This window comes from Pelmatolapia mariae, linkage group LG12, assembly GCF_036321145.2.
Source record: "Pelmatolapia mariae isolate MD_Pm_ZW linkage group LG12, Pm_UMD_F_2, whole genome shotgun sequence".
NCBI lineage: Eukaryota > Metazoa > Chordata > Actinopteri > Cichliformes > Cichlidae > Pelmatolapia > Pelmatolapia mariae.
In genome coordinates, this window is record NC_086237.1 from 34,784,457 (window position 1) to 34,809,821 (window position 25,365).

Here is a 25,365-nt window from a genome sequence, read left to right on the forward strand (position 1 = left end):
AATGACAAGAAAAGCAGTGCCACGAATACAGGAAGGAATGTGAGAGATCTTTATAGTAACGGAAATACAAACCGAATGCTTTGGTAGCACATTGTACCAAAATTCTTAATCAATCCTGATCAAAAGTTGCTGATTGCTGCCTTGCTCCTTCAGGTTTTAGTCTTTTTGTTATCGAAGTATTTTCTGCATCACTTACTGGAATAAACTGGTTGTCTCAACTATAACTGTCTCACACTGTACGTGATACAAATGGGAGAGAAAGCCACCAAAAGAAAAGAATGATACTCATATTAAAAAGCACTGAATTTAATGATTTTTCCACATTATTCCCTCAGTTTTTTTTTCTTTTCTTTTTTTCCACTTGAGAGCTTGCGCCAGCCCAGAGATGGTTGGTTGACACAGAGCTGAACATGCAGGTTATGACCTATTTTCTGTACAACAGACGAGGCTGACCAGGATCTTATACGGACAAGATAAGCACCTGCCCTTTATAAGCGAAGTGGGCTATTACATGGGTTTGTACAATTTCCTCTGTAGAGGCCACTCTCTGATACAGCCGACAGAGCTTAAGAGTGAAAATGCAAAGCCATCACCTTATTGCAGGGAAAGAGAGACTTTGTGGATTACAGTTTTTAATTTTTTTTTCCTAAACTGAAGCACAAAGCAAGGATAAGCAAACAACAGCAGGAAATCCTCTTGTATATTTAAATGTAATATCAGGCCTGTTTGTGTTTGAAATAGCTTCTACTTTGGCTTTTTCATATGTGCATAGAAGAAGAGAGCAATTTCTATAAGAAGCTTGCTGTTCAGTGTAAGCTGACCAAGATATATTTTGCAGCAGAAAGGAGCCAAAAAGAAAATAAGATGCCACATCAAAAGCAAATATCAGTGCAATCTTGTCACCTTAGCTAATGCTATTATTCAAACGCTAGTATCTCTTTTTCTGTCAGTGATCTTGTACAGGACTATTTCTTATGGTTTCTACCTTATCCTCGAGACTATGTTCTCCTACAAAGAGAACTTATCTGATGGGACATTACACTTAAATCAACGCTTTGAAGATCAGGGTTGAGGTCACCATTTGGATTCTGGTCTTTAAAAGAGTAAGACTAGACACACTCCCCAATATGAAGTCGATAAAGTATTTGCTCATCAGGAGCGTGTGACAGTCTGAGAGATGAGACCACATCAATCATTTGAACTCGAATAGCCATTGTCCCTCCATGGCTCAGATGAAACAGGGAGCACAGACTGGCGGCTTCTTAAATAGGCACCAAAGGAGCTAAGTGGAGAACATATCCATCTGTCTTATTTGAGGAGGTCAAGAGGTGTTAATGTTTGGGTTTTCCATTGCTACTGAAAACCAAAAATCTGCTGAATTCTGCCATTAACTCTTTTATTTCAGTTGTTTTTTTTTCACTTACAAAAACCAATATCTGCTCATGCCTTTGGGAAAAAATGTCACGTAGATGCCTGAATAATAAATGAAAGTAACAAAAGATCAGTTCACTTACCCCATCTCTGGGAACAAAACTATTGCTTTCCCTTTTTAAATCATGGCTTCTACAGTTGGTTAAAAAAAAGGAAAAGAAAAGGGAAAAAAAGCATGTGTGATGAACCCAAACCAGCTCTGGCAGTGGGCTCCCCAGGGCAGCATCATTGCAGGCAAGCAGCAGCTGTTGCGTTCTTGCACCTGTTGACTACGCATGTCAACCAAAATCTGAATATGTGCCTGTGAGTGACGTAAAAGCCAGCCTTATGATGTTGGGAAACTCTGGAACTGTGTGTTGGTGGTGTGAACATATTTAGCCTGAGATATCCATCTAGCCATCTTCTGACTTACTTTCTTTTTCAGGGCCATATTTTGACATTTTCTATCCAACATCAAACCCAATAGTTAAGTACTGCCATTTGGATTTTGCTTGTTTTCCCTAAACAAGTCAAGTTAAATCTTGTCACACTGTAATCATTTCAAAAATACCATCCTTCTTTCACAGGCTGGATTTCTTTCTACTTGTAAATAGGCAAAGCATTTTAATATGAAAGTTACTAGTAAACATAGTACAGTACTGCTGTTTTACTCAGTGCTTTAATGGGACTTTGTGAGTCCTGAAAGGTGTGTCAAAAAGAAGTGAATCTTCTGAACATAAAGGTGCATTCCACCAATTTTGCTTTTACTAGAGCGTATTAGTCATTAGAACGCAATATAACAAATCATATACACTGAAGAATCGCTATAGAAAGTGAAAGTAATTCATTGTTAATGAGGCAAATTATTAAATGTTACTGTTATCTTGTCTGTGGACTTTGTGTGTATGCTTAACAATTTGATGTTGATTATCCTCCACATGGGCATTTGATACCAAATTGAGAAACGACTCAGCGTGTCCAAACAGTTGAACTGGCTTTGCTCCAAACTCTAAGGAAAACTGACAAATGTTGTCATCGGGATTATTTCTACTTGGCTATCAAAATACATTTGTTACAGGCTGAATTTGAGTAATCAGAAACATATGAACCATTATGAGCAATGGCACACTAATTATAAACTAATGTTTGAAGAGTCTGCATATTTCCTTAATAACAGAACTATATTTATATAGTTCAGCTTTTACCTGTTAATCGCCAAAAAGGACACCGTGGGCTCTACAAAACTGGGGTTTTTTTTTAAATTAATTTTGTTTGTTTAGAAAACAAAATTATGAAATAAAAAAATATGAATTACAAAATTATTAATATATGTATTAACATGTTACTATTAAAGATCGATGGCCAAAACTGCAGTTTATATAATAATATCATAAAGAATGGCATCGACAGCTGAAAACAACTTTTTTATTTAAAACTTAAACAGCTATAAAAAGCGATAGGCTACAGCTATTCTGCTAGGTTAGAAGTTCCTTACTGTATATTTTATATTTGCCAGTACTAGTGGGGTTTTTTTCAAGGTTTTTACTCTAAATATTGTGATGGGTGTTTTTGTATCAGTGTTATGGACCGAAATATAATAATATTGCTCTATTATCTATTATTCATCAACATTACGTGGATTGTCCATTTTGGATTGGGGAAGAGCTCCTGTCTCAAGTGGGAGAAGAGCAGTATGGAAGACTGACAGATGAATTGGCATGGCACTTGGTAACGAGAATGCTAAACATAAAGCAGAGCTGTCAGTTCATCATAGAAACATCATTTGACAGCTAACAGTTTACTGTTTTCTTTGCTTTGCTAACCTCACATTTGGTCACAGGCTGCTGTTACTGACGGAAAGTATAAGATCATAGATACAAGCGTCAAAAATGAGCTTCCTCTGAAAGTGTCTGGGCTCAACTTAGAGATAAGATAAGGAGTGCAGTCATCTAGAGAGAGCGCTTTCAATGTTTCTCCACACTTAAAGCTGTATTTCAATTTTCTTTAAAATCAATTCCAAACAAGTTGCTTAAGTCTTTTTTAATTTCTACACCACATTTGGAATGAAACATTGCCTCATCAGAAGATAATTATTCAACACACTGTGTAAAGAACAGCTGTAAGACTGTAGTCTTTGTCGCCAACATGGAAAACAGTCATTACAGCAGTTACTTGGAGTGTTTTTGTAGCACATTTTTGTCACAAATAAAATAGTACTGTCACCAGGGTATCCTATTAAAAAAAACTAGAACCTCTGGAATTTACTAAAACCAAAGTATTTGCCCAATAATAGTTCATATGTCATCATAGAAACATCATTTGACAGTAATCAGTTTACTGTTTTCTTTGCTTTGCTAACCTCACCTTTGGTCACAGGCTGCTGTTAGTGACGGAAAGAATAAGATCATAGATACAAGCGTCAAAAATGAGCTTCCTCTGAAAGTGTCTGGGCTCAAACTTAGAGATAAGATAAGGAGTGCAGTCATCTAGAGAGAGCTCTTTCAATATTTCTCCACACTTAAAGCTGTTAGCTATGGTCGTTCGAGTATTTGACCACAATGCCTATTGGATACATCCTAGGTGATGTATTATGTGGCCAACTAGAAGACTCAATGCATGCTCAACTTCTTTTTTCTAGTGTTGGAAGGCCTTAGTATTCCCCTGGAAGAACTGGGGGAGGAGGTACCTGGGGACAGGGAGGTCTGGGAATCTCAGTTTAGCCCCAGTGTTGCTAAAAATGGCTGGGTGGATAATATTGGCATTAATAAAAAAAACTAGAGTTTATCTAAAACTTCTAAGCCTATATATGACCATAGGAGCATTTGAACTTTACATCATTCTTCTTCAAGCTGACAGAGGAGCCAGCGTCCATCACTTTCATCTGCTTTCATCATCATTTCTCAGATAGATAAGCCACGCTAAGCACATTCTCAGACTGCCACTATAGTACAGTATGCAACTAATTATAGAAATACCACAGACACACTGTCATTTATCTTGTGACTACCATCATTTCTTAGTTAATTACCCTAGCCAATATGCTGTGTCAGTTATTACCCACATTATACCTCAGGTAAATTACTTCTATGCAGTACCAACATCTCTGTCAGGCTGACACTATGGTATAGGTAGTTGTATAGGAATTAGGATGACATATTGATGACATAGAATGGAAAAAAGCCCCAGCTCTGTGATTCATGACTGCTTCAGTGGGGAAGTTATACAAAAGGAGGAATATAGTGTAGGAGGCATCATTAAATGAAAACCATGAAATATAAAGTTGAAGTAAAGACCTCTATGCAAAGTAGTGAAAGAGAGACAAGAATGCTGAGGGCTATATTAGTATGCATGCTTTTCCTCACTCTGTCTTTCTCAGTTCCCAGAGTTCTCCACTGCAGTCTGATCTTCTGTGCCATTGCCAGCCCTACTACATCATCTTCCAAGATCCTCTATTCCCTGTTTTTATCTTAAACATGCAATGTCTGCGACAGCAATGTAGCATGGGGAAAGAGCAGCCGAAATCTTCTTTTGAGAGGCTTAGGAAGCTGCTGTGGCACTCGATCGCTAACATTATGCTGCTGGGTAGCTCCGCAGTGAAGGAAGGAGGACATTTGGTCCTGCTGAGATGACATGTTTAAAATTTACTGCAAGTTTTGAGATGCAAACAGAGCAGAATGTTCAAGGACATTTTCCAAGACACATAAGGGCAATTAAATATATAAGGAGTGGGAGTGATAGTGAGATTGATTGTCTCGCAGACATGTTTTCATGTGCAATGAAAGTTGATGCAGAAAAGGGTATTTCCTTTTCTCCACTGATCTAAGCAGCCTATAGGAAACCTGCACTGATTTATTTCAATTTTCTTTAAAATCTCTATTTGGTATTCCAAACAAGTTGCTTAAGTCTTTTTTAATTTCCACACCATATTTGGAATGAAACATTGCCTCATCAGAAGATAATTTTTCAACAAACTGTGTAGAGAACAGCTGCAAGACTGTAGTCTATGTCCCCGACATGGAAAACAGTCATTACAGCAGTTATTTGGAGTGTTTTTGTAGCACATTTTCCTCACCAATAAAACAGTACTGTCACCAGGGTATCCTATTAAAAAAAAACTAGAACCTCTGGAATTTACTAATACAAAAGTATTTGCCCAATAATAGTTTATATGTCATCATAGAAACATCATTTGACATGACTAGGTCAACGAAATGATGAATTTCAGACAATATGACCTATGATTGCTCAGTGATGGAGTAAGACACTGTTTGGCAGGCAGATCACTGTCTTCAAAATGCATACCTTTCTCTTTGTTATTCCTAATCTTTCTCTCCATCGTTTGTGTTTGTGATATTTTGAGTTTCAGTCATGTTAATTTGGGTTGGCATCATTGAAATTAAAGGAAGATAAAAGGAAACTGGTGCTATGTTAATATCTCTTTGAAGATGGAGTCAATCTGGCAACAGAATGCCGAGCCCTTATTTTCCCTTCCCTTTCCTCTCTTCCTGTATTGAGCACAGTGGATATGAGATAACTGCAGACTCAGCTTTGTAACAGCTTACCTTAGGTGGAGGAACTCTTAAAGCCTCTCCTTTCATCTTGCTCCTTATGTTAGAAACCAGGCTTTGTTTTGTCTTTTTAATCGACATCTGGACACTGAATATTTACCTATGTAATTTCTGCTTATTCCTACATCCCACCCTGTAAAGAGACACACTCTGCCTTTCCCACTGGATCTTAAAAATGTTCACCTTCACCACAGTTTTTTATGATGGGAATATGTACTGTATATATAAAGTAGATTATATAGAACACTGTTGTAATGGCTGAAAAGTAGCATCTGTCTGTGGACAGTCACAGCTATTATGCAAGTCTTTCGTGCATTTAACCTGCATAAGCCTCCATTAGAATTGTAGATAATGAAAATGTTATAAAGTAGAAACATATAATGCATGGTAAAACTTGCCAAGCATTTTTATGTAAATGGTAAGGATGTAACCTATAATTTGTCCCAAGAGCTATTCGTGCTCCAAAGTACTGCTACAAAAGCAGCAGTAGTATCTGAGTGTTCAAAAAGTATGGCTGCTAATGCTTGGAAACTAACTAACACTGACGTTACACAGCGAGCCACAAATCTTATACTGTGATTGGCAAAACATTTAATGCTGTTTCTTTACAGATGTAGAATCTCTTTAATGGATCCTAACATAGGGCTTTTGAGCTAAAAGGTGCTAAGTAGAAAAGCAATCAGTTACAGTTTTGATGACACCCATATCAGCACTCTGTACCCAATTCACCATCTTCACTTGTCTCAAACATGTCACGCTGCGACTTTAATATGCAGTTAATTGTTCTCATCTTGACCTGCCGGTAGAATGAGCCCAGCTGCCACTGCCACCCGTGCTTCTGTTATCTGGCAAAAAATGCATTATTGTGTGCCCCCTTTAATGGCTTTAATTAGTTGTAAACGGAGTTGATTCTCCTGTTAAGTGGATGAGGAGTCGATAATGTAATATAGTCCCAGTATGCACGGCTCCAACTTTATCTCACTGAGAAGGTGGTGCACAGGAGGATAGTTTGCATAGTAATGGCAGTGGGCTGGATAAACCCATTGTGAGGTTAAAAAAATCACATACTGACAGCGCTCAATCACTGAACTGATATGAAAATAACAATTAGTGCGTTCCTGTACTGGCAGAGAAATCACTGCAGAAGAGCTGTTTCAGTGTCACTTACATAATGTGGAAGTTTTTACTGGAGCAGATGAAACATTGAAAGGGTTTGTTATCAAGAGAAAAAAAAGGAGCTATCTTCATGTAATTATAAAGTAAGCATATCCTTGGAATGATGTGAAAGACAAAAAACAGGGGTTTAGCAGAAGTGTAAGAATTGAACAAAACCTAATAAGAGCATATATTTTCAGTATTTCAAGAGGGAAAGATATCTAAAGTAACACAGCCAAGTCAAACACGTCAACATAATTTCAGCTTTGCTTGACAATGTTTGCCCAATGAAAGCTCTCCCCTGTAAAAATCCTGCAGATTCAGTAAACGAGGCAGCCTTGAAGAAAAGAGCCCCATAAAGTTCATGTCAGTAAACTATTTCTCCTTTCATCCACTCATCTGCAATAAAGTTTCCAGTCTCCAGTTTCCATTTGCTGAGTAATGCCTTGCCTAGCCAGTGGTGAGGTGCAGTGCTTTCACACTGGAAGAAGCTAATGGCTGTTTATGGTTTCTAGTGCATGATGCTATAGCTTTTGAAATAAAATGTTCTCTATTATAATGTTGTGTGTGGATAGAATTTGTCATCAGGAAATGCTGTGATGCTACAATTGACCTCCAAAGCATTTATGAACGTATACTTGCTCTCTTACCTGTTTATGAGTCTTTAAGGGAATAGCGTCCCTACATTAAATTTGGCTGTTCATTTACATTTACTCATAACTCGTTTACCACCTCCCTTCCTCGCTGAAAAAATATGAGCATGCAAAATTTTATACTTCAATGAGAAGTGACATCCTGCAGTCAAATCCCAGATGAAGACAGGCAATGGAGACTGGAATAAAACAAACGGGGGTGGTGGAGCAGAGTAAGCAGATGGCTGATGGAGACTTGGACAACGCACATTTGACAATTGATAAGGTGGAAATGAGGAGGAGCATTGAGTGGGAGTAGGGGCTGATTGGCTCAGAGCTCACAGATAGATTTGTTTTTTGGATAAGTAGTGACATTAAAATTTAGAGCTCAATTCAAATTTGTGGGAAAAGAGAGGTATTGGAGAAAAAAGCCATGAAGCATTGTAGATATGACCAAGAGATATGTGAGAGTACAGGTCTTCCTCAATTAAGATAGATAAAAACTTAATTTCAGCAAAGGGGGCTCATTTGGAAAAAAAGAGCAATATTAACAGCAAAAATGTGAAGATTCAAAATTTTAAATATTACTGACAATTTGATAGATCATAGTGTACAATCCCAGAAGAAGGTAGGAGATTATAACGGGACCTGAAAGAGAACAGCAGGGGCAGTCTTAACATAGCATGGAAATCTCATCTTCAGAGTAGAAAAGATATGAAACAGGCAAAGTCAAGAGAAATGACAGTTAAAGAACAGTTACAATTATGATGAGAGAAGAAGTCAGAAATAGATTAAAGACAGCGAAGACGAAATCTTGCAAAGAAGGCTAGCTGACTAGGTCACAGGCAGAGGACTGGGAGTCGTTGATTGGCTAGAGGCTGCTAAAGAAAGAGAGAGAGAGAGATTGGAAGAATGTAGGCTTCTGATTGGTTGGCAGTCATTGGAGGACAGAGAAAGAAAGAAATAAGAGCCTTTGATTGAAAAGAAGCCAGAGAGAGAATGAGGGCATTTGATTGGCTTGAGGATGTTGGAAACCAGAAAGAAAAAAAATAGAGCCTTTGATCATCCAGAGGCTGTTTAAGGTCAAAGAAAGTGAGAAATTAGAGCCTTTAATTGGCTGGTGGCCATTGGAGGCTAGAAAAGAGGCCATTGATTGGTTAGAGGATGTCAGGAGGCAGAGGGTAAAAAATGAAGCTTTCTGATTGACTGTCGGAGGCCAGAGAAAAAGAAATGACAGCCTTTGCCCAGAGGTTGTCAGCAGATAGAAGAACGAGAGACTGTAACTGGTTAGTCATTAAAGGACTGTAAGACAGCGAGAAACAGGTGAACCAAACAAAAATAAATATGATGAAAATAGACAAATGTGACAAATAAACATCAACTAAATATATGCTGATCTTACCCCAGGAATCTTAAAACCTGAAAGATCTTGTGATTAGAGGCTGATATCAGAATCAGGAGTCATGAAATGTTAGCAACACATGACCAGCAGTGACCCAGATGTTTAAGAGATTAGAATAACATTTCCTGTGTAGCTGCTAAAGTAGCAGCACCTATTCTGATGGAGCAGTCTGAATACTGATAAACTAAGATTTGGACAAACTATGATTAAATGGCGATAAAAGGTCTGAGATAGAGTTTAAAAATGATAACATTGAAAGATAAGACAGAAAGCCCTTTATTATTGAAATGTTTTAGAAATCATACATCATAGATAAGAATCACCAGATGAGTGGGGCAGATGCCATTACAGTGTAGAGCAGGGGTCAGCAACCTTTAACATCGAAAGAGCCATTTGGACCCGGTTTCCACGCAAAAGAAAACACTGGGAGCCGCAAATACTTTTTGATATCTAAAATGAAGATAACACTGTATATATTGTTTTTTACCTTTATGCTTTGTGTGAACAACTAAGGTGTGTTGCTTATGAAATCCATGAAGTGCTACAGAGAAAATTACATTTTATTTATGTAATTAACACATTTTGAACTCTTTAAGAAATATAACAAAAGGAAAGACACCCTGCTGAACTAAAATGATCCATGTAGCAAACAAAAACTGTTATATCGCCTTTGGGCTTTTGGAGCCTTGACCTGACTTTTAAAAAATAATTGGAAAAAAGCACTATGCTGCTAAAAAATGAAAAATAGATATTTGCAAAATTCTGCCTAAATATGTATTTTACCTGGTTAATGTGTGTGGCGGGGCGTGGTCTGCAGCGCCGCTGCAGGGGAGGCAGACGCACCTGAGCGACACCCGCAATCACGCCTCGCTGCCTTTACGTCTGTGCTATCTATGCTGTTGTGTTGGTATGTGTCGGGCTGTGAGCTGAAAAGCTACAGCTGGCTGTATGCGTACAGCAACCGTGTGTGAAAAGTGATCAATAAAGAGACGCTGAAAAGCATGTTCATGCAAACATCGTCGGGTCTGCCGTGATATGTTTACAATGGTACTTCTGGTCCCGAACCTCTGCGCACAGCGTCTGCAAATCGGGGATTTCATCTTTACGCAGGACTGTAAGCTGTCATTTGTGAGGCGTGAGCGGTGTTTGTTTTTAACATAGTTCACGGTGGAGAATAGCTGCTGACATAATGTGGATCCGAAGAGCCATAATTGGCCTACCTGGGGTTGAAAGCCTCGATAAATGCATGGCGTTTCGGCGGGCATACCGGCTTCCGCTAGTGTGACGCTTATTTTTAGCGATGAAAAAATAATAGAATATAATTTTATTTTTTTATTTCAATATCACAATAATCTTCCAATTTAGAACTACAAGTTAAAAAAGAATTAACATAAATAAAATACACTTCAGCTAAATACTTCTAATTTATTTTCCCAAACCACGCGGAGCCGCACTATAAGGACTGAAGAGCCGCATGCGGCTCCGGAGCCACATGTTGCCGACCCCTGGTGTAGAGAGACGGTGCCATGCCAGCTTTACTGGTGGAAGGGCAAGGGTAGCCCAGGATGTTGGGTGGTTCATACTTTGGCATTTGTGCTTTGGCTAGGGTGAATTTTTCGGTCTTCTTCGATGCTAAGAAACCTAGTCTGGGAACTCTGAGCTAGTTCAACACAACTGCTGGGCTCTTAAAGGACTGGAGAATTGACAGAATCTGAGAATGAACTGAGAACTGACAATGCAGACTACGAGCTAGATTAATAATACTAACTACTAGCTGCTGAAGACTGGAAAATCTGCCATTGTTCTGAAGTAATATTCCAGTATTCAAGAGTTTAGTAGATAGATGCCCCAGTGTTTTCCCCAAATATCTCTGGTTTACCAAAAATATAGCTGCGTAACATGACTGGGAAGAAAAGAACACACTAGGAAATGTATCTTCTCAACACTACAGCAAGGTTGCATGACAGATGGCTCGAAAGGGAGCACGACAGATAACAATGAATTTAACAGAGACTAGGGCCTGATGGGCTGAGAGAACAAGGGCAGATAGATTGTTCAATACCTGGTATAATGTTGACATTTTCAAAGAGATTAATTCAACCTCATTTAAATGGAAAAATGGGAGTTAAAAAACAGCAGCAAAAATGGTCAATATTACAAAAAGGAATTGAGATAGAATATGACAGAATAGACCTTTCTTATTGAACCTATATAAAAACCTTTAATCGCCACTATTGCGTGTTATTATCTCTTCTGTAGTGCTTTCCTCTGTCTCCCTGTACCTTTCTGTAAGTGTGTCTGGCTCTGAAGCTGCATGTTCCTAATCTGCAGTTATAGGCCTCCCCAATCTGGGGATGGTTACTATTTGATTTTTTAATAAGTTGCTTGTGCTCATCATTTCTCTCTTTGCTTTCCCCTTACCCCACCAATCAAGATAGATGGCCACCCTACCTGAGTCTTGGTCTGATGGAGGTCTCTATTTATTAATCTGTTGTCAAGAGCTTGCTCAAAGGGAATAGTTGGGTTCCTTTATAATTATGTAAAGTATTATAATGCTTCAAAATGCCCTGAGTTAACTTGAATTGGTGCTATATGAATAAAAAGTACTATTACTTCTATTGGGCAGTACGGTGGTGCAGTGATTAGCGCCGCACAACAAGATGATTCTGAGTTAGAATCCATCATTTGGCCGAGGCCTTTCTGTGTGGAGTATGCTTGTTTGGTATTATTGTAGGGCCTTTACCTTACAATATAAAGCGCCTTGAGGCAACTGTTGTTGTGATTTGGCGCTATATAAGTAAAACTGAACTGAATTGAAATTTAATTCCCCCTGTGTGTATGTGGGTTCTTTCCAGGAACTCTGGTTTCCTCCCAAAGTCAAAAAGACAGGCAGTTAGTGGGGTTATATTCATTGGTGATTCTAAATTGGCTGTACATGTGGGCTGTATTTGTGACTGTCTGTGTTAGCTATGCACGCATACTGGCAAAAAGTCCAGGGAATACCCTAACTCTCGCCCTATGGTAGCTGGGATAGGCTCAACATAAAACCTGGAAGACCAAAGCTAAATACCTAGTTTCCTGTGCGATAATAAAAAGCTGCTAGCCAAAGCATGAAGAGTAATTTACATGCACTGACAAATTATTTATTTACTTTTTTAAATGCAAGAGAGACTAAAAATCTCACAAAGGAACTAATCACAAATGTAGCAGGACATATCTTATTATGAGGGCACATAGCTATGACTCCCCCCCCACTAAAATGCTTCAACAGAAAACTATTCACAGCTTTATTCTGTTGTTGCATTCATTGTTTTAATTCACATTGTTATTTTTATCTAATGTAGTGCATTACATTTAATGTAAAAAACATCTCATAGTTTTCCAGAAGAATATATTTACAGAAAGGATAACTGTATTTGAAGCAAAGCCTAGTTGATATTCCATTTTGGACATGGACAGGTGAAAACTCGACAGCCAGGCATTCATTCCTGTTATACTTGTTTGGTGTCTGGTGGAAGTCAGCAGCCTAGGTAGCATGTGTAATTGGGAACTGTAATGCAATTCAAGTAAGCGAGATCACAAAAAAAGGGCAGGCACGTGGACATCTGCACAAACCCTTGCACTGTCTGTTGACTAAACTTACGTAACTAGGACCTGAGCAGACCCTCGTGGACATGGAAAGTATAATTCCTGCTTAAGAGTACATCTCTTTTTTTCTTCATGTTAATGTGAGTGAAAACCCTGAAAAGCATCTTGACATCCTAAAAGTTTGGAATTTTTTATCACCCCCTTCTGCTCCTTCTGGCAGTGTGAGTTCTAAACAAATGCTAATAAAGTGTTTTTATAATGAGGAAAGCCCACATTTGTCTTTGTTATCTGTTACTTTCTTTTTTAGACTTAGCATGAGAAATTTTAGTGATTTATTGGTGTTGACAGACTCAATCAGCATTGTGTGTACTAATTGTGCAATGCTTTAAATGTAAAGAACATTCATTAATATGAATGTGTAAAATGGAAAAGTCCCACTCTTAAGCTTTAAAAAAAACCAACACTGCATGCACTTAGAAATAATGTATTTAGCTTGCTCAATAATGTATTTTGTGACACTGTGGGCTGTTGACATTAGATTTTAACTGTGATATTGACTTTCGGAAAGTACTACAGCACTTTAATTTCTGTGCATTTCCAGTAGCCAAGTATTATAAATCCTGAGTGATTGTGAACTGCTGATGGAGTCTATAGAGTTTCCAGCTCTAATTTCCGTGTCATGGTAGAGTAAACAACAATAAACAAAGGAAAAACCTGGGAGGGCTCAGGTGTCTTTAACTTGGAGAGAAAGGTGAAACTATTTAATGGCTTTTTCTCCAGAGTTAACTGTGGGAAATGTAAATGTAACATGTACCACTCACCCTTCCCGAAAATATGGTCCGTTTGCTAAACCTTGTGTGAGTCAGCAAGTAACGGGGGCGGGAGGGGGGATTCAAGCAGCAAACATGTGTCCATGCAAGTATGTGCTATGTATGTGTGCAAGTGTTGAACTTGTATCGCTAAAGTGTGTATGAGCTGAGAGAAAAAGTGGAGGAAGAGCATGCTCTCTCTCTTGTCTCATATTTCTCTTTGGTATAATGTGCTGCCTGTTCATGCGATGCCTTTTAAAGGCATGGTGGGAATCACTTCATAGTCAGGCACGAAACTCAATATGCTAATGCCTTCCTAGGGAGCTTTGGAGGGGAAGAAAACATAACTTGTCAATTACCTATAGCAAAACCGCAGGAAGATTTATTGAAAAAAATTCCACATGACAAAAGAGCTTAAACGTGACAGATCAAAATACAAGGCACCACCTGTGTAACTAATTATAAAGTGATGTGAGCCTTCTCTGACTTATTGCCATTGTGTCAAAATAAATAATGTTTAAGGAAGCATATGGCAATTTGTATCTCTATTAATTACTTCTTGAAAGTGCTAGGTGCAAATTTCAAGCTTTGATTTATGTTAACAAAGGAAAGGACTGATCTGTCAAAACTCATTATCCAAGCAAGTGGAGGGGGTCTGTACTTCTGATGAGTGATGCAAAATACATCGTGAAAAAAAAAAATACTACACAGATACACCATACCTCCGAAGGCAGTGCTATAACCAGCCAGTTTCCTTCTAGCGATGGCACACTCTTGCTGGTTGAAGACCCAAGATGGCACAGTGGGACCATCAAGATTGGTTTTAGACTATTTTGTTTCTCACACAGCCATCATCAAGACCCCTCGGCATAATTTGTTTACAGCTCGGAGATTGAGTGTTGGCAGTTCTCATCTCTCCCCCCGGAATAATTGCAGTGATGATAGGCTTTGCTGGGAACACGTACAGGCATGTGAAAACATGCACCATTTTAGATTAGAGGGTTTGGAAAGCCAGCCAAGCTGATGTGACCGCAAAAGTGACATATCTCTGATTCGCTCATCAGATCAATTCTTGCTTTGTGCTGTCTGATGCTCAATGTCAAAGGACTCCATGCTTTTTTTTTTAACACTTATCTAATCTCTATTCTACACTTAGAGTTGTGTCAAAATGCAACACTGCAGGATTTAAATACTGTTATTTCAATTTTGCACAGTGCCCAAGTATGATCAACAAGAATACCTTCAGATGGATAAATTTCCATTCGGAAACTCACCGACTGATAATATAGTAGAGAGAAAATATTTGCAGTTCCTCAAATCTTAAAAAAATTGCTTGTTTGGGTTTTTTTGTTTGTTTGTTTTTTCATTTTATCAACAGCTCTAACTGGAATAAATAATGGTATGTACATAAAAATGAATTTACTTACTTAAAGCAATTGATTTTTGGATTCCAGTTAGGCAATTTTGTGATGTTACCAATTTTCCAGTCACAAAGTGGAAATGCCCTAAGGCATAGCCTGTTTTATCATCTATTTACGAAATAACCATCATGTTGAATTAACTTAAACTTGAAATTAGAAACTGAGATCATAGGTCATTAGGGAAGTTTGCATTTAAATATTTATACGTTTTTGGTTATTTTTCAGCCCTAGGTGTTGCTCCCCATTGACTGTCAGAGAATGCAGATTTTATGCTGTATTTTATATAACCTAAGGAACCAATAGGTTATCAGGATTTGGACCACTTGGTTAAACAAAGAGGTCCATACACTCTTGACCGATATGACAGAAAATTCAAAAGTTAAAAGTTGAAACCACAATTTATTTATATATTAGATGGTACAAGTTTTAGACCAAATGAGTATAATGAATTCAACATACTGTACACAACCTCAGCTTACGGTGTGTTTACAGGCTTGGATGCTATTCTGATCATAGGACTTAAAACCCATGGATGACATATGGTCAATTTGAACCTCATCAGTGGTGGAAATCCATGTGCTCTATTTTCCTGCCAGCCATTGGAACCATACTGAATCCCCCTCCATCATCATCCCACTATCTTCCAACCCCTCGACACCGCTTCCCCTGAACCCAGCAGATTACAGATATCATTATAATGGATGTCCTAGCAGGCCAGCTGCGGTCACATTTAATTTGCCATGGCCTGATATCTACACGAGATAATCAGCATTTACACCTGAGAGTGAAGACAGAAATATACGCCACAGTGTGTATGCGGTAAAGACATTGAGTTAGAGACAGAAGAATGACCAAGACACTGTGAGAAAAAGTAAAAGAAAGACGTAAGGTAAGGGAATAGAAAGGTATATGTATTCAGCACACAATGCTAAACAACAAAAGATGAAGTGAAGCACACTTGTAAGATTTGCATTTTAATAAGAATAATCTACTTTGGACTTAAAATGACTTGAGAGCAAAACCTAAATCTTTGTCAACATTCTTCAACACAGACCTTACATCTTAGCTTGGAGAGAGGTGCCTCTCCATCATACTTTGTTTTGCTTTGTGAGGTCAGCCCTGTCCAATTACATGCAGATAAAGAGTGGTGTTGTTCTTTCTAAGTGAAGGTTATAGGGTACTCTTCTTGGAGCAGATGAGTGGGATCTTCATTGATTCCACTGTTATGCTTGTGAGTATGTTTAGAAACTCTTTCCTTCTGCCGCAGTTGCAGGATTATGCATTTCCTGCTCTACAAATCCTTTTACTCCCACCAGACATTGAGGACACCGATTTGTGTATGAAAGAAAGTTATCAGACGCGAAAAAAAAACCCAAACTGTGGAATTCTTGTATAAAGCTGCCAGAACAGGTACACATTATATATGTTTAGCACCTACAGAATGAGCTTTCACATCTATAACAGATCAATTTCCCCTGAGTCGGGGAGTAATGACCTATTTCTTTTGAAGGGCTCCCCATACATATTTCAGTGGTGAACTACCAAGCTCACAGGCAGACGCATTACTGTTGTGAAGGTTTTGCAATATAAGGTAAAGAACAATATGTCACAGAATTTCAGAAAGCCTTTGTTCTACCACTATCTCAAACAGAAGTATCTATCTATCTATCGATCTATCTATCTGACTGTCAACTCAAGGTACGTATTTACTTATTTAGAAAGCTAATATATGCAGTCTTCAACATAAAGTATTTGTCCTTCACATACAACACCCTGGAGTGATTGTTAAGAACTTTGCTTTGAATGAAGATAAATAAAGGAAGAACAAAATCCAACAATGCATAAAGGGAGAGAAAGGTGACCCCGCTGGCTTAAGCATCTCAACAATGTGGTACCAGACATTCAGTAAGACTCTGCATCAAAACTCCCATCTGTTAAGTTTGCAATCTAATGACAAACACAGGCTGACTCGATCAGGATGATGAGGGGTAATTTAAGGACCTCGCTTATGAAATGAATATGGTGAAAAATAAGAATGTATCTATTCTTTCAGGATAAAAGAAATCGGACGTTCCTCCTCTCTCTCTAAAACTTTTACATCGTAAAACCGAGTTTACATTTACATTTTATAGTCCTGCTGTAGAATATGCACATCAGCCAGTAATGAATGTGTGCAGATTGCATATCATATATGCAAGCACAATATTGCTAATTATATGTCGGTTTGTTTTTACTAAAGACACCTACTGATAGAACTCCTTCTCTGCAGCAATTAAGCTCTCAGCTGTTGATCTATAGGAGCTGGAATTTGTCATTTAGCAATACCTGTGCATGCAGGAATCACTCACCACAGGATTTATCATGTTTTTACTTATATCTCCAATCCTTGTAGTTATTCTTACAGCTCAAAACTATGATATTCAAAAATTGAACCTGAAAACCCTGATTCTAGCTATATATGCACTATGGTGTTGATCTGTTATGCTAACCCTTCGCCTTACACTGCTCACATCTTGGATCAGCCAGCTGCTTTATCTGAATGTCACTGTAGCCTGCAAGAAAAGGAGCAGAGGAGGGTTGACTTATAAGGCTGACAACGGCTCCATTCATGCGTCTAATTTAAGAGCGGCTTCTGCTCTGTCTAATTAACAATTTACTAGGCCATCAGTCAGCCTCCCCATTGTGGTATAATCAGCGTCACTGACGTTCAAGCAGCTCATCGCACCCTTTCGCATCTGCAATAGGATTAGCACATCCATGCAACTTTCATCAGTACACAAACAGAAAAGTGGGCACTGTGTGTTCCAAAGATGCAGCGAGAACAACTGTGACACCACAGAATGAAAGATGACACTGCAGCAGAGTGAGATGGGCACTGTGTTCAACAAATTAGGCAGCTCAGTTTGTGCATACTAGGACCTTCATCCATATAATCTTCAGGAAAAAAGGGTTCCCATCAGTATGTATCACTGCTGGGTCAACACAACTGAATATTGTGTGCAAATTTCACTTGTCATTTTATAAAGTGTTGTGTAAAGTAAAAGTGGAAGGTGTGATCTGCTCTGTTATGCGTAGGCACCTTGAAAGGATTATAATACAGTGTCAAAGTGGATTTCTATTTTTTGTAAAAAGATGTAACTAAATCCCTTCATAAAGACTCCACCTGCGTCAACACCATATACACGCATAACATTAATTCATTTGGCCCTCCTTCTTCCCCCACACCATCTTCAAGACAAGGGCCAACACTTACATTTATTGTGATTTCTTTAATTTATTTTTTGTTATGTGAAAAAAGACTTGTAGAGAGTGGGGGGTTAAAAACTGCAGCATTTCTCCTGCTGGTTCTCTCGCCAAACATTCTGACAGTACAATAATAACCCACAGAGAGGATTAAGAACTGGTAATCTGGGGGAATAGTGTATTTCATTTCAACTGCTTTTTTATATTTTTGCCCCTTAGCTTCCTCTGTATAAACAAATAGAATTTTGCCCATTTATCCACTTAGTTTCTCTGTCTTTCTGATTAGAAGTGAAAGGCTGCGAGACTGGGATAACCTAGAGCGGATAGTTCCAAGGATATCTTAGGCCAGCATGCCCGTGTGCGCATCAGTGGGAGTCTGAATGTGTGTGTGCATGTACTGTATAAACAAATGCAAATCTACTTGAAGGGCGCGGCCAATTAAAAGAAGCCCCTCAAGGAGCATGCTCATCAGGATGCAGTGAACATAGCAGATCCACTTTCAGATAGCCTGCTGGAATCTGTCACTGTAACTATTGCATTAATACAACCGAGCTCCGTAGCATAAAACTTTGACATCTTTATCCTTTGACGTTGAGAAACTGGATGATAAAATTGATCTATTGTAACGTTTCACAAACTCAGATCTTATAGAAATTTATAATTGCGTGTGAAATCTTGTTATTATTTTAATTCAACAACTCTGCCAAAGATGTCATTACATCACCCAGCAGTGCGTTACATGAAGAGAACAACTCAATTTTAGTCATAATTAGAGAGATTAAAAGTCTTTTCAACATGATTTAAATAGCTATTATTAAAAAGTTAACAGTATATTTTTCTAAGACATTTAAATATGCATCTGGCTGAACAGGTGAATGTTGAAATTTCATTTACTGTGAATGAAACATTCGTTTGTGATGAAACTAAAGGTTGCAACCAAAATACATGGAACCATGACTAAATGGCTGACACCAGTGTATTTAACCACAAACCCTGTGTGCAGTGGCAATCCAGAGGTCACTATGTGAAAGAAGTGGCAAGAACACCTTCTGTTTACCTCCTTCAGTTGAGGTAAATCAGTGACTTCTTGCATGCATCATTATCATCATTATGGCAAAATCTCTAAGCTTTGTGAGATTATTTTGAAAGAGCTCAGATTTTGCCAGTTATGCTTAGTTTATGTAAAAATGTAGTTTGCTGTTGTTTTGGTTTACAAGTTTAAATTGTTTTATGTGTGTATTATATATGAGTGTAGACTTGTATATAGTTAAACATGTATGGATCATATAATGTTAAATTCTGAATACTGATTTGTAAATAATGGATTTTGAAATAACTTCATCCTACTCCTTTTCGAGCATAAACATTTTGTAGACGTGGAGATATTCATGAAAACTTGATCTATCATCCCTGTTCTGACTCCTATTCTGACAGGGCAGGAATTCAAGGAAAAAAACCCTTCAATGTTTCACGCCTACAGTGAGGGGGTAGTTGGCTCTTTTATGCTGTTGGGGGACATTCTGTTACAGTGGTTTGAATTAACTTATCATCCCTGTCTATGGGTCATCCCAGTCACCACATCTCAACTGAAAGAACGAAAATGAGAGATTCTGGACTGGTGTATCATCAAAACATCAAAATAAGAATATTTAATAAATATAAATCTGAATATTTTAGAAATTACTGATCTAATGGGATTTTCCCATATTAGCATCTCTAGCATTTACAGTGAATAGTCTGTAAAATAGAACACATATCTAGTGAGCACCAGCTATCTTGACAAAAACACCATGTTGATGTGAGAGGTCAGAGGAGAATGGCCAGACTGGTTCTAATTGATAGGAAAGTAACAGTAACTCAAATAACCACTCGTCATAACCAAGGTATACAAGACTCTGAACTTTGGAACACATTGGGCTAAGGCAGCAGAAGATCAGACCAGGTACCACTCCTGTTAGCTAAGAAGAGGGATCTGAGACTTTTGACTGTATCTCTAAATTTGGTCAATAAAATACGGGAAAAACACTGCCTTGATTTCTCCTGTGACATCTAGATCATTGAATCAGGATTTGGCATTAAGTACGGGTCCATCCTGTCATAGTGGTGGTGTGGTGTTTTCCCATTTGGGCATGAACATCATTTAAATGCCACAACCTACCTGAGTGTTGTTGCTTACCATGTCTGTCCTTTTATGACTACAGAGTACCCTTCTGGAGACCAGCAGGATAACACATCGTGTCAAAAAGTTTAAATCATCTCAAACTAGTTTCTTAAACACGATAGTGAGTTAAATTAACTTAAATGGCCTTTAAAAACAACATCTCAATGCAGTGAGCATCTTTGGAAAGTGGTGAAACAGGACATCTGTATCATGGAGCAGCTGACAAATCTGCACCAAATGGATGACACTACCAATTCAATATCAGTCAAAAATCTCTGGTGGCTGTTTCCACCACCTTGCTGAATCTACATCCTGCTTAAGTTGTTAAGAAAAAAGGGGGTAGAACCCAATACTAGCAAAGTGGACCAGTAATGTAACCAGTGGGTGTATTGTGATTTTGCATATTTCTCATTTAATACCTCAAGAGAACAACAGTGTTGTTTGGTTTCATTGCTGATCATGAATGACTAATATGACAAAAAACAAACAAACCTGTAACTCTATAACTCACATGGATGTAAACAGCATTCAAAATAACATCCCTAATTATTTTTCTCTCACTTGCCACACCATCCATACAGTACATTATGAAAGAAACCAAAAAAAACAAAAACACATTTATTTCATTTTCTTAACTTCCTCTCCTTTCTCCAGACCTCCCCATAAACTAACTGAACACTACACCCACACACACACATTCCATTCCCTTCCAGCCCTCCCCCTGCGCTTGTATAAACATCCATACAAACACAAAGATGGATCAATTTCACATTCCCTTTCAGGGTGCGGAAGATGCCTTGCCTTATTGTCAGTTTATATCATGATGTTGGATTCCCCTAATGCTGCAATGCAAATCAGCTTTGGTTTTTTATTGTTTATTTGTTTTGTTTTATTAGCACCACTTTCTTATAGCTTAATGCATTCAGAACAATCATCTTGCCACCTCAGATGATGCATCTTGTGGCCTATTTTTGAAAATGGGGCAGAGCTTTTGGCGAGGCATTGCCAAAAAATAACAGAGTTAACTAATTAGGGAAAAAAATGCCCTAAATGTGTAGTGGTTTCAAAGAGAAAGCGTTCAGTTCCACTATAATGGTTTTATCCATTCATTTGGGCTTCATTGGCTTTGCCTGGCAGTAGACAGGGAGCGACGGCACCCCCAAGCAACAGCTTTCCCACAGAGGCATTTGATCATATGCTGACTGGGTGAAAAAGAGTGTAAATTAAAGTCCCTCCTCACTGTGACACTTTAAACACAAGAAAAGGCAGGTCATATTTTCTCAGCCAAATCAGGAGCCTGAGAGATGGATACCAATTATAATTGCAGCAGAAACAAAAAATAAATGAATAAAAATCAAACATAGGTGTGTGTCAGAAGCCTGGTGCTAAATCATGCCAGCAGTTGGGTAATGAAAAGTTGCCTGTAGGGTCTGAAGGACCCAGAGCCATTCTGTGCCAATGAAGGGGTGTGCACTTGAATTTGCATCACCCTGTGACATACCAAAGAGAATGCACAAGCAGATGTGCCTCTTTGATTTTGCTACTTGTGAAAAGCAAAGTTATTCTGTATCCCCACAATAATCTGCAGCTTTCTTACCCTATTCCTGCAGTTTTAGCCAAGTCATGAACGTGAGGAAGATGGAGTGTGTACAGCATGTTGCATAAGCACTGTGGCAGTGGTGTATGCATGTGACAGTGCTGGGGCAGTCTATGCACGGGTGGGGCAAATTGGAAATGAAGATTTTCCACAATATCTTATTTGAACCAAGTGGATGTTACAGCCTCGGTGCTGCTGACCAAACAGCACATGTCATATCTGTGTTATACACTCTGCACTGCAGTAAACATGACTAGATCACTAAAACAAAACAAACAAACAAAAAGCCACAAAAAAAACCAAAAACAAAACACAGGGTTACAGTCAGGTGCAGGAAGAGACACAATGACACACCAGGTGCTGCATCCTCCTTCCTTTCCCACCCTCCCTCTAGCTCTCCGTGAGTGTCCTCACGCACACAAACACACACTCAAACAACTGACAAGAAATTAAATTCTTAACCATTTCTGGCGGGAATGAGAAAGCATTCTTGCCCTCATTAGAATAGCTCCAAGTCCAGTCATGAAAGCTACAAGGCCCAATTTCCTGTCACTTTGGCGGCACCCTGAGTGGGACGATGCCACCAAAACACCAATTATAAGCCAAGGAGCTGGGGAATGAAGCGGTATTACTGGGCCGCCAAGCGGACCATCTGCAGACTTCATCAAACGCTCAGCCCACAGCGTCCAGACGGGCAGAAGCTGATGCCCGGTTTAAGTTGCGATATCATGCAGAGCATATTGACCACTGCAAACAGTACACGGCCTCTCGCTCTCTCATGCGCACTCTCACTGACACACGCATACAAAAAGGGAAAGCAAGACACGCACAAGATAAGATCCGAATTATGACTCAATTAAGAGCCACTGATTCAAGGTCGTTTACAGCCGCAACATCTACAGCCGAAACGATACTTCTGTTTCTAGTTTTTTTTTCTTCCGTTCCAACAATAAAATTATATTTGATTGTATATAAAGGCTTTATTTTTCGATTTCTTTCGATTCTTTTTTTATTGTCATGCTGATAGCCATACCTTATTTTAATCAAACCTCGGGGGTGTTGAACGGAGTAAACTCCAATTAGGACACCTGATTTATCTTTCTGTCTGTCCTCCACAGAGCGGTGACACTGCACCGTTGTGGATTTTATCAGTGCGCAGTAACCCAGCGGGATCCTACTGTCTGATATATGTGAAAACTTTACAAAGGTGTCCAGCTGTCTGATGTGTACTCACCATCAATAATAACGGTCTTCATGATTCAGATGAAAGTGAAATCCAGAGGCTTTATAATTCCGAGAATGAATCCCACGTATACGGAGATAGATAGGAAATCCGCTAATTATTGCAATTTATGGGTTATTGCAAATCCAGTGCAAGACGGGAAACAGGCAGACTAAAGCACCCCTGCACCCTTCAAACTTTAGCCGTAGGTCTTCCCGAGTGGGGAGCCACGTCTCCAGCTGCACCCTGGCTCAGTCATGTGGACGAGAGATTCAAAAACAGTCAGCAATAAACATCCAATTTGGGATCAGTAGACTCGACGCACCAGTCGACACCTCCCCAAATATAGGACGCGCAAACAGCTCGGGAGAAGAGCTCAAAGTGTTAACGCAGAAGTGGAGAATCAACGGCACAGGCGAAAACCGAGTATTGAATCCATCTTTTGAAATCGCAGCACATATCCAGTCTGATTACTTGCCCCTCTGTATTTCCCAAGTACGCTGAAAAAAAGTGTGTGGTATGAGCACGGATGTCGGCCGCACTGGTGCGCGCCAGTGTGCGTTTACCACGGAGAGGTGGAAAGGGAGGGCGGGGCGGCAAGGGGCGTTTGGCGGAAAGAGACAGAAAGAGGGAGAGAGAGAATTCGAAGATGAATGTTTTATGGGTCTGTATCACGCTGCAAAAAATATCCCTCCTAATTCTGAGTGCATGGGCTATTAATCATGGCAAATAAAAGAAAGACTGGATTTTATGTCCGAGGCTATTTATAGAAAATACTGGACTCAAACAAAACTGAACTGAAAATAACAATAATAATCATAATTGTAGGTAACTGGTGTCATTCCTAGAATTAAAGAGTGAATCTGATACTTAATGACTTATTTGGAGAGACATTTCTTACAGTGCTAGGCTGTGCTCTAATGAATGTTTTATGTGCAGGGGTGGTGGGCTGGTGGTGGGTAGGAAGGTGACGTGAGGCGAATCTATTTGGATCGGACATGGCCAGGCACGCACATGCATACGAAAACACCCCCAAAAGACAGGCTGAAAGCCAGGCTTCCTGGCGGGACCCAAGCTTCCTCCTGGGGACTTCACAGTTTGGCTGTCCTCACGTAGGTGTAGTTGTTAAAGCCGAGAGAAACAAAGATCTCAGTTCCACTTGGTTAACTGAACCGTTACAATAACATTTGTAATCCTGAGGCTCACCTGAGACCCTTAACTACTTCTGGAAAGGTTTTCTTTTGTATATAGAAAAAGAAAAATGAAAACAAAACTGTGCTAGGTGAAAATGCCTATTGAAAACACAATTAAAATATTTTTTCATGTCTTTCAACAGAATCCAACATTATAAATTCCTTTTCAGTGTATCGGATGTGATAACCTTTATTTTTACGAAAGGATTAAACTACTTAACTACTGCACTGTTAACGCTGATTGGCTCGAAGACCAATTCACCTTGTCTTTGGCCTGCACTTTTGATGGGTTTTGCTGAAACCCTGGAGGATTGAAGGAGCAGCAGCGGGCTATTATCTATAGGTATCACACGCCCCCTACCGACAGACACAAAAATTGATTTTCAGCATCACAGAAAGAGAAAGAGAAGCCTCATCTCGAGATGATGTCTCCCACCTCGCCTTAGATACAGCAAGCAATCACACTGGCAATGTATTTGTAAGCACAGGCACAGAAGCTATTGAAATTAAAGTAGAAGGTACATTTCTTATATTTAGTTTTCAATAAGAAATTCTGGAATTAACGTTGATAAAATTACACATACCATTCTCAGATTTGTATTTGGAAAAGCAGTTTAACTGTTGATTCGTAGCACATACAGGCACAAGATTAAACATTGCATATTACAATATAGTACGTACATGGGGACATAAAAGATACAAGATTACCATGGGGAGCAGGTGAATGGAAACCACAGCCAGGTGGGTGGTTTAGCTGAGTGTAATGGAGAATGCAGCAGGCTAATCCCAAGCTTACATCTACCACCAATATTGAATCACACTATCAGAATATGTCGGTGAGCCACTAGCCTGGTATTTGCTCACAGTGGAGACCGTCAGGGCCAGATGGCCAGTAGAGACAGTCCAAAGCCGCCTCAGCAACCCGCTGAGAACCAGGTCACCCTGCCAGAAAGGAAGTGCTGTC

General features: G+C 39.1%; 1 protein-coding gene across 1 annotated transcript in view; it reads right to left on the minus strand.

Moving 5' to 3' along the window:
• rtn4r (reticulon 4 receptor) overlaps positions 1-23,783 on the minus strand; it is a 44,626-nt gene extending 20,843 nt beyond the window's left edge. The window contains exon 1 of the mRNA XM_063490492.1: positions 23,221-23,783. Within this exon, the coding sequence (XP_063346562.1) occupies positions 23,221-23,242 (22 nt within the window). The 5' untranslated portion in view covers positions 23,243-23,783. The remainder of the gene's footprint in view (positions 1-23,220) is intronic.
• Positions 23,784-25,365: the final 1,582 nt, after the last annotated feature.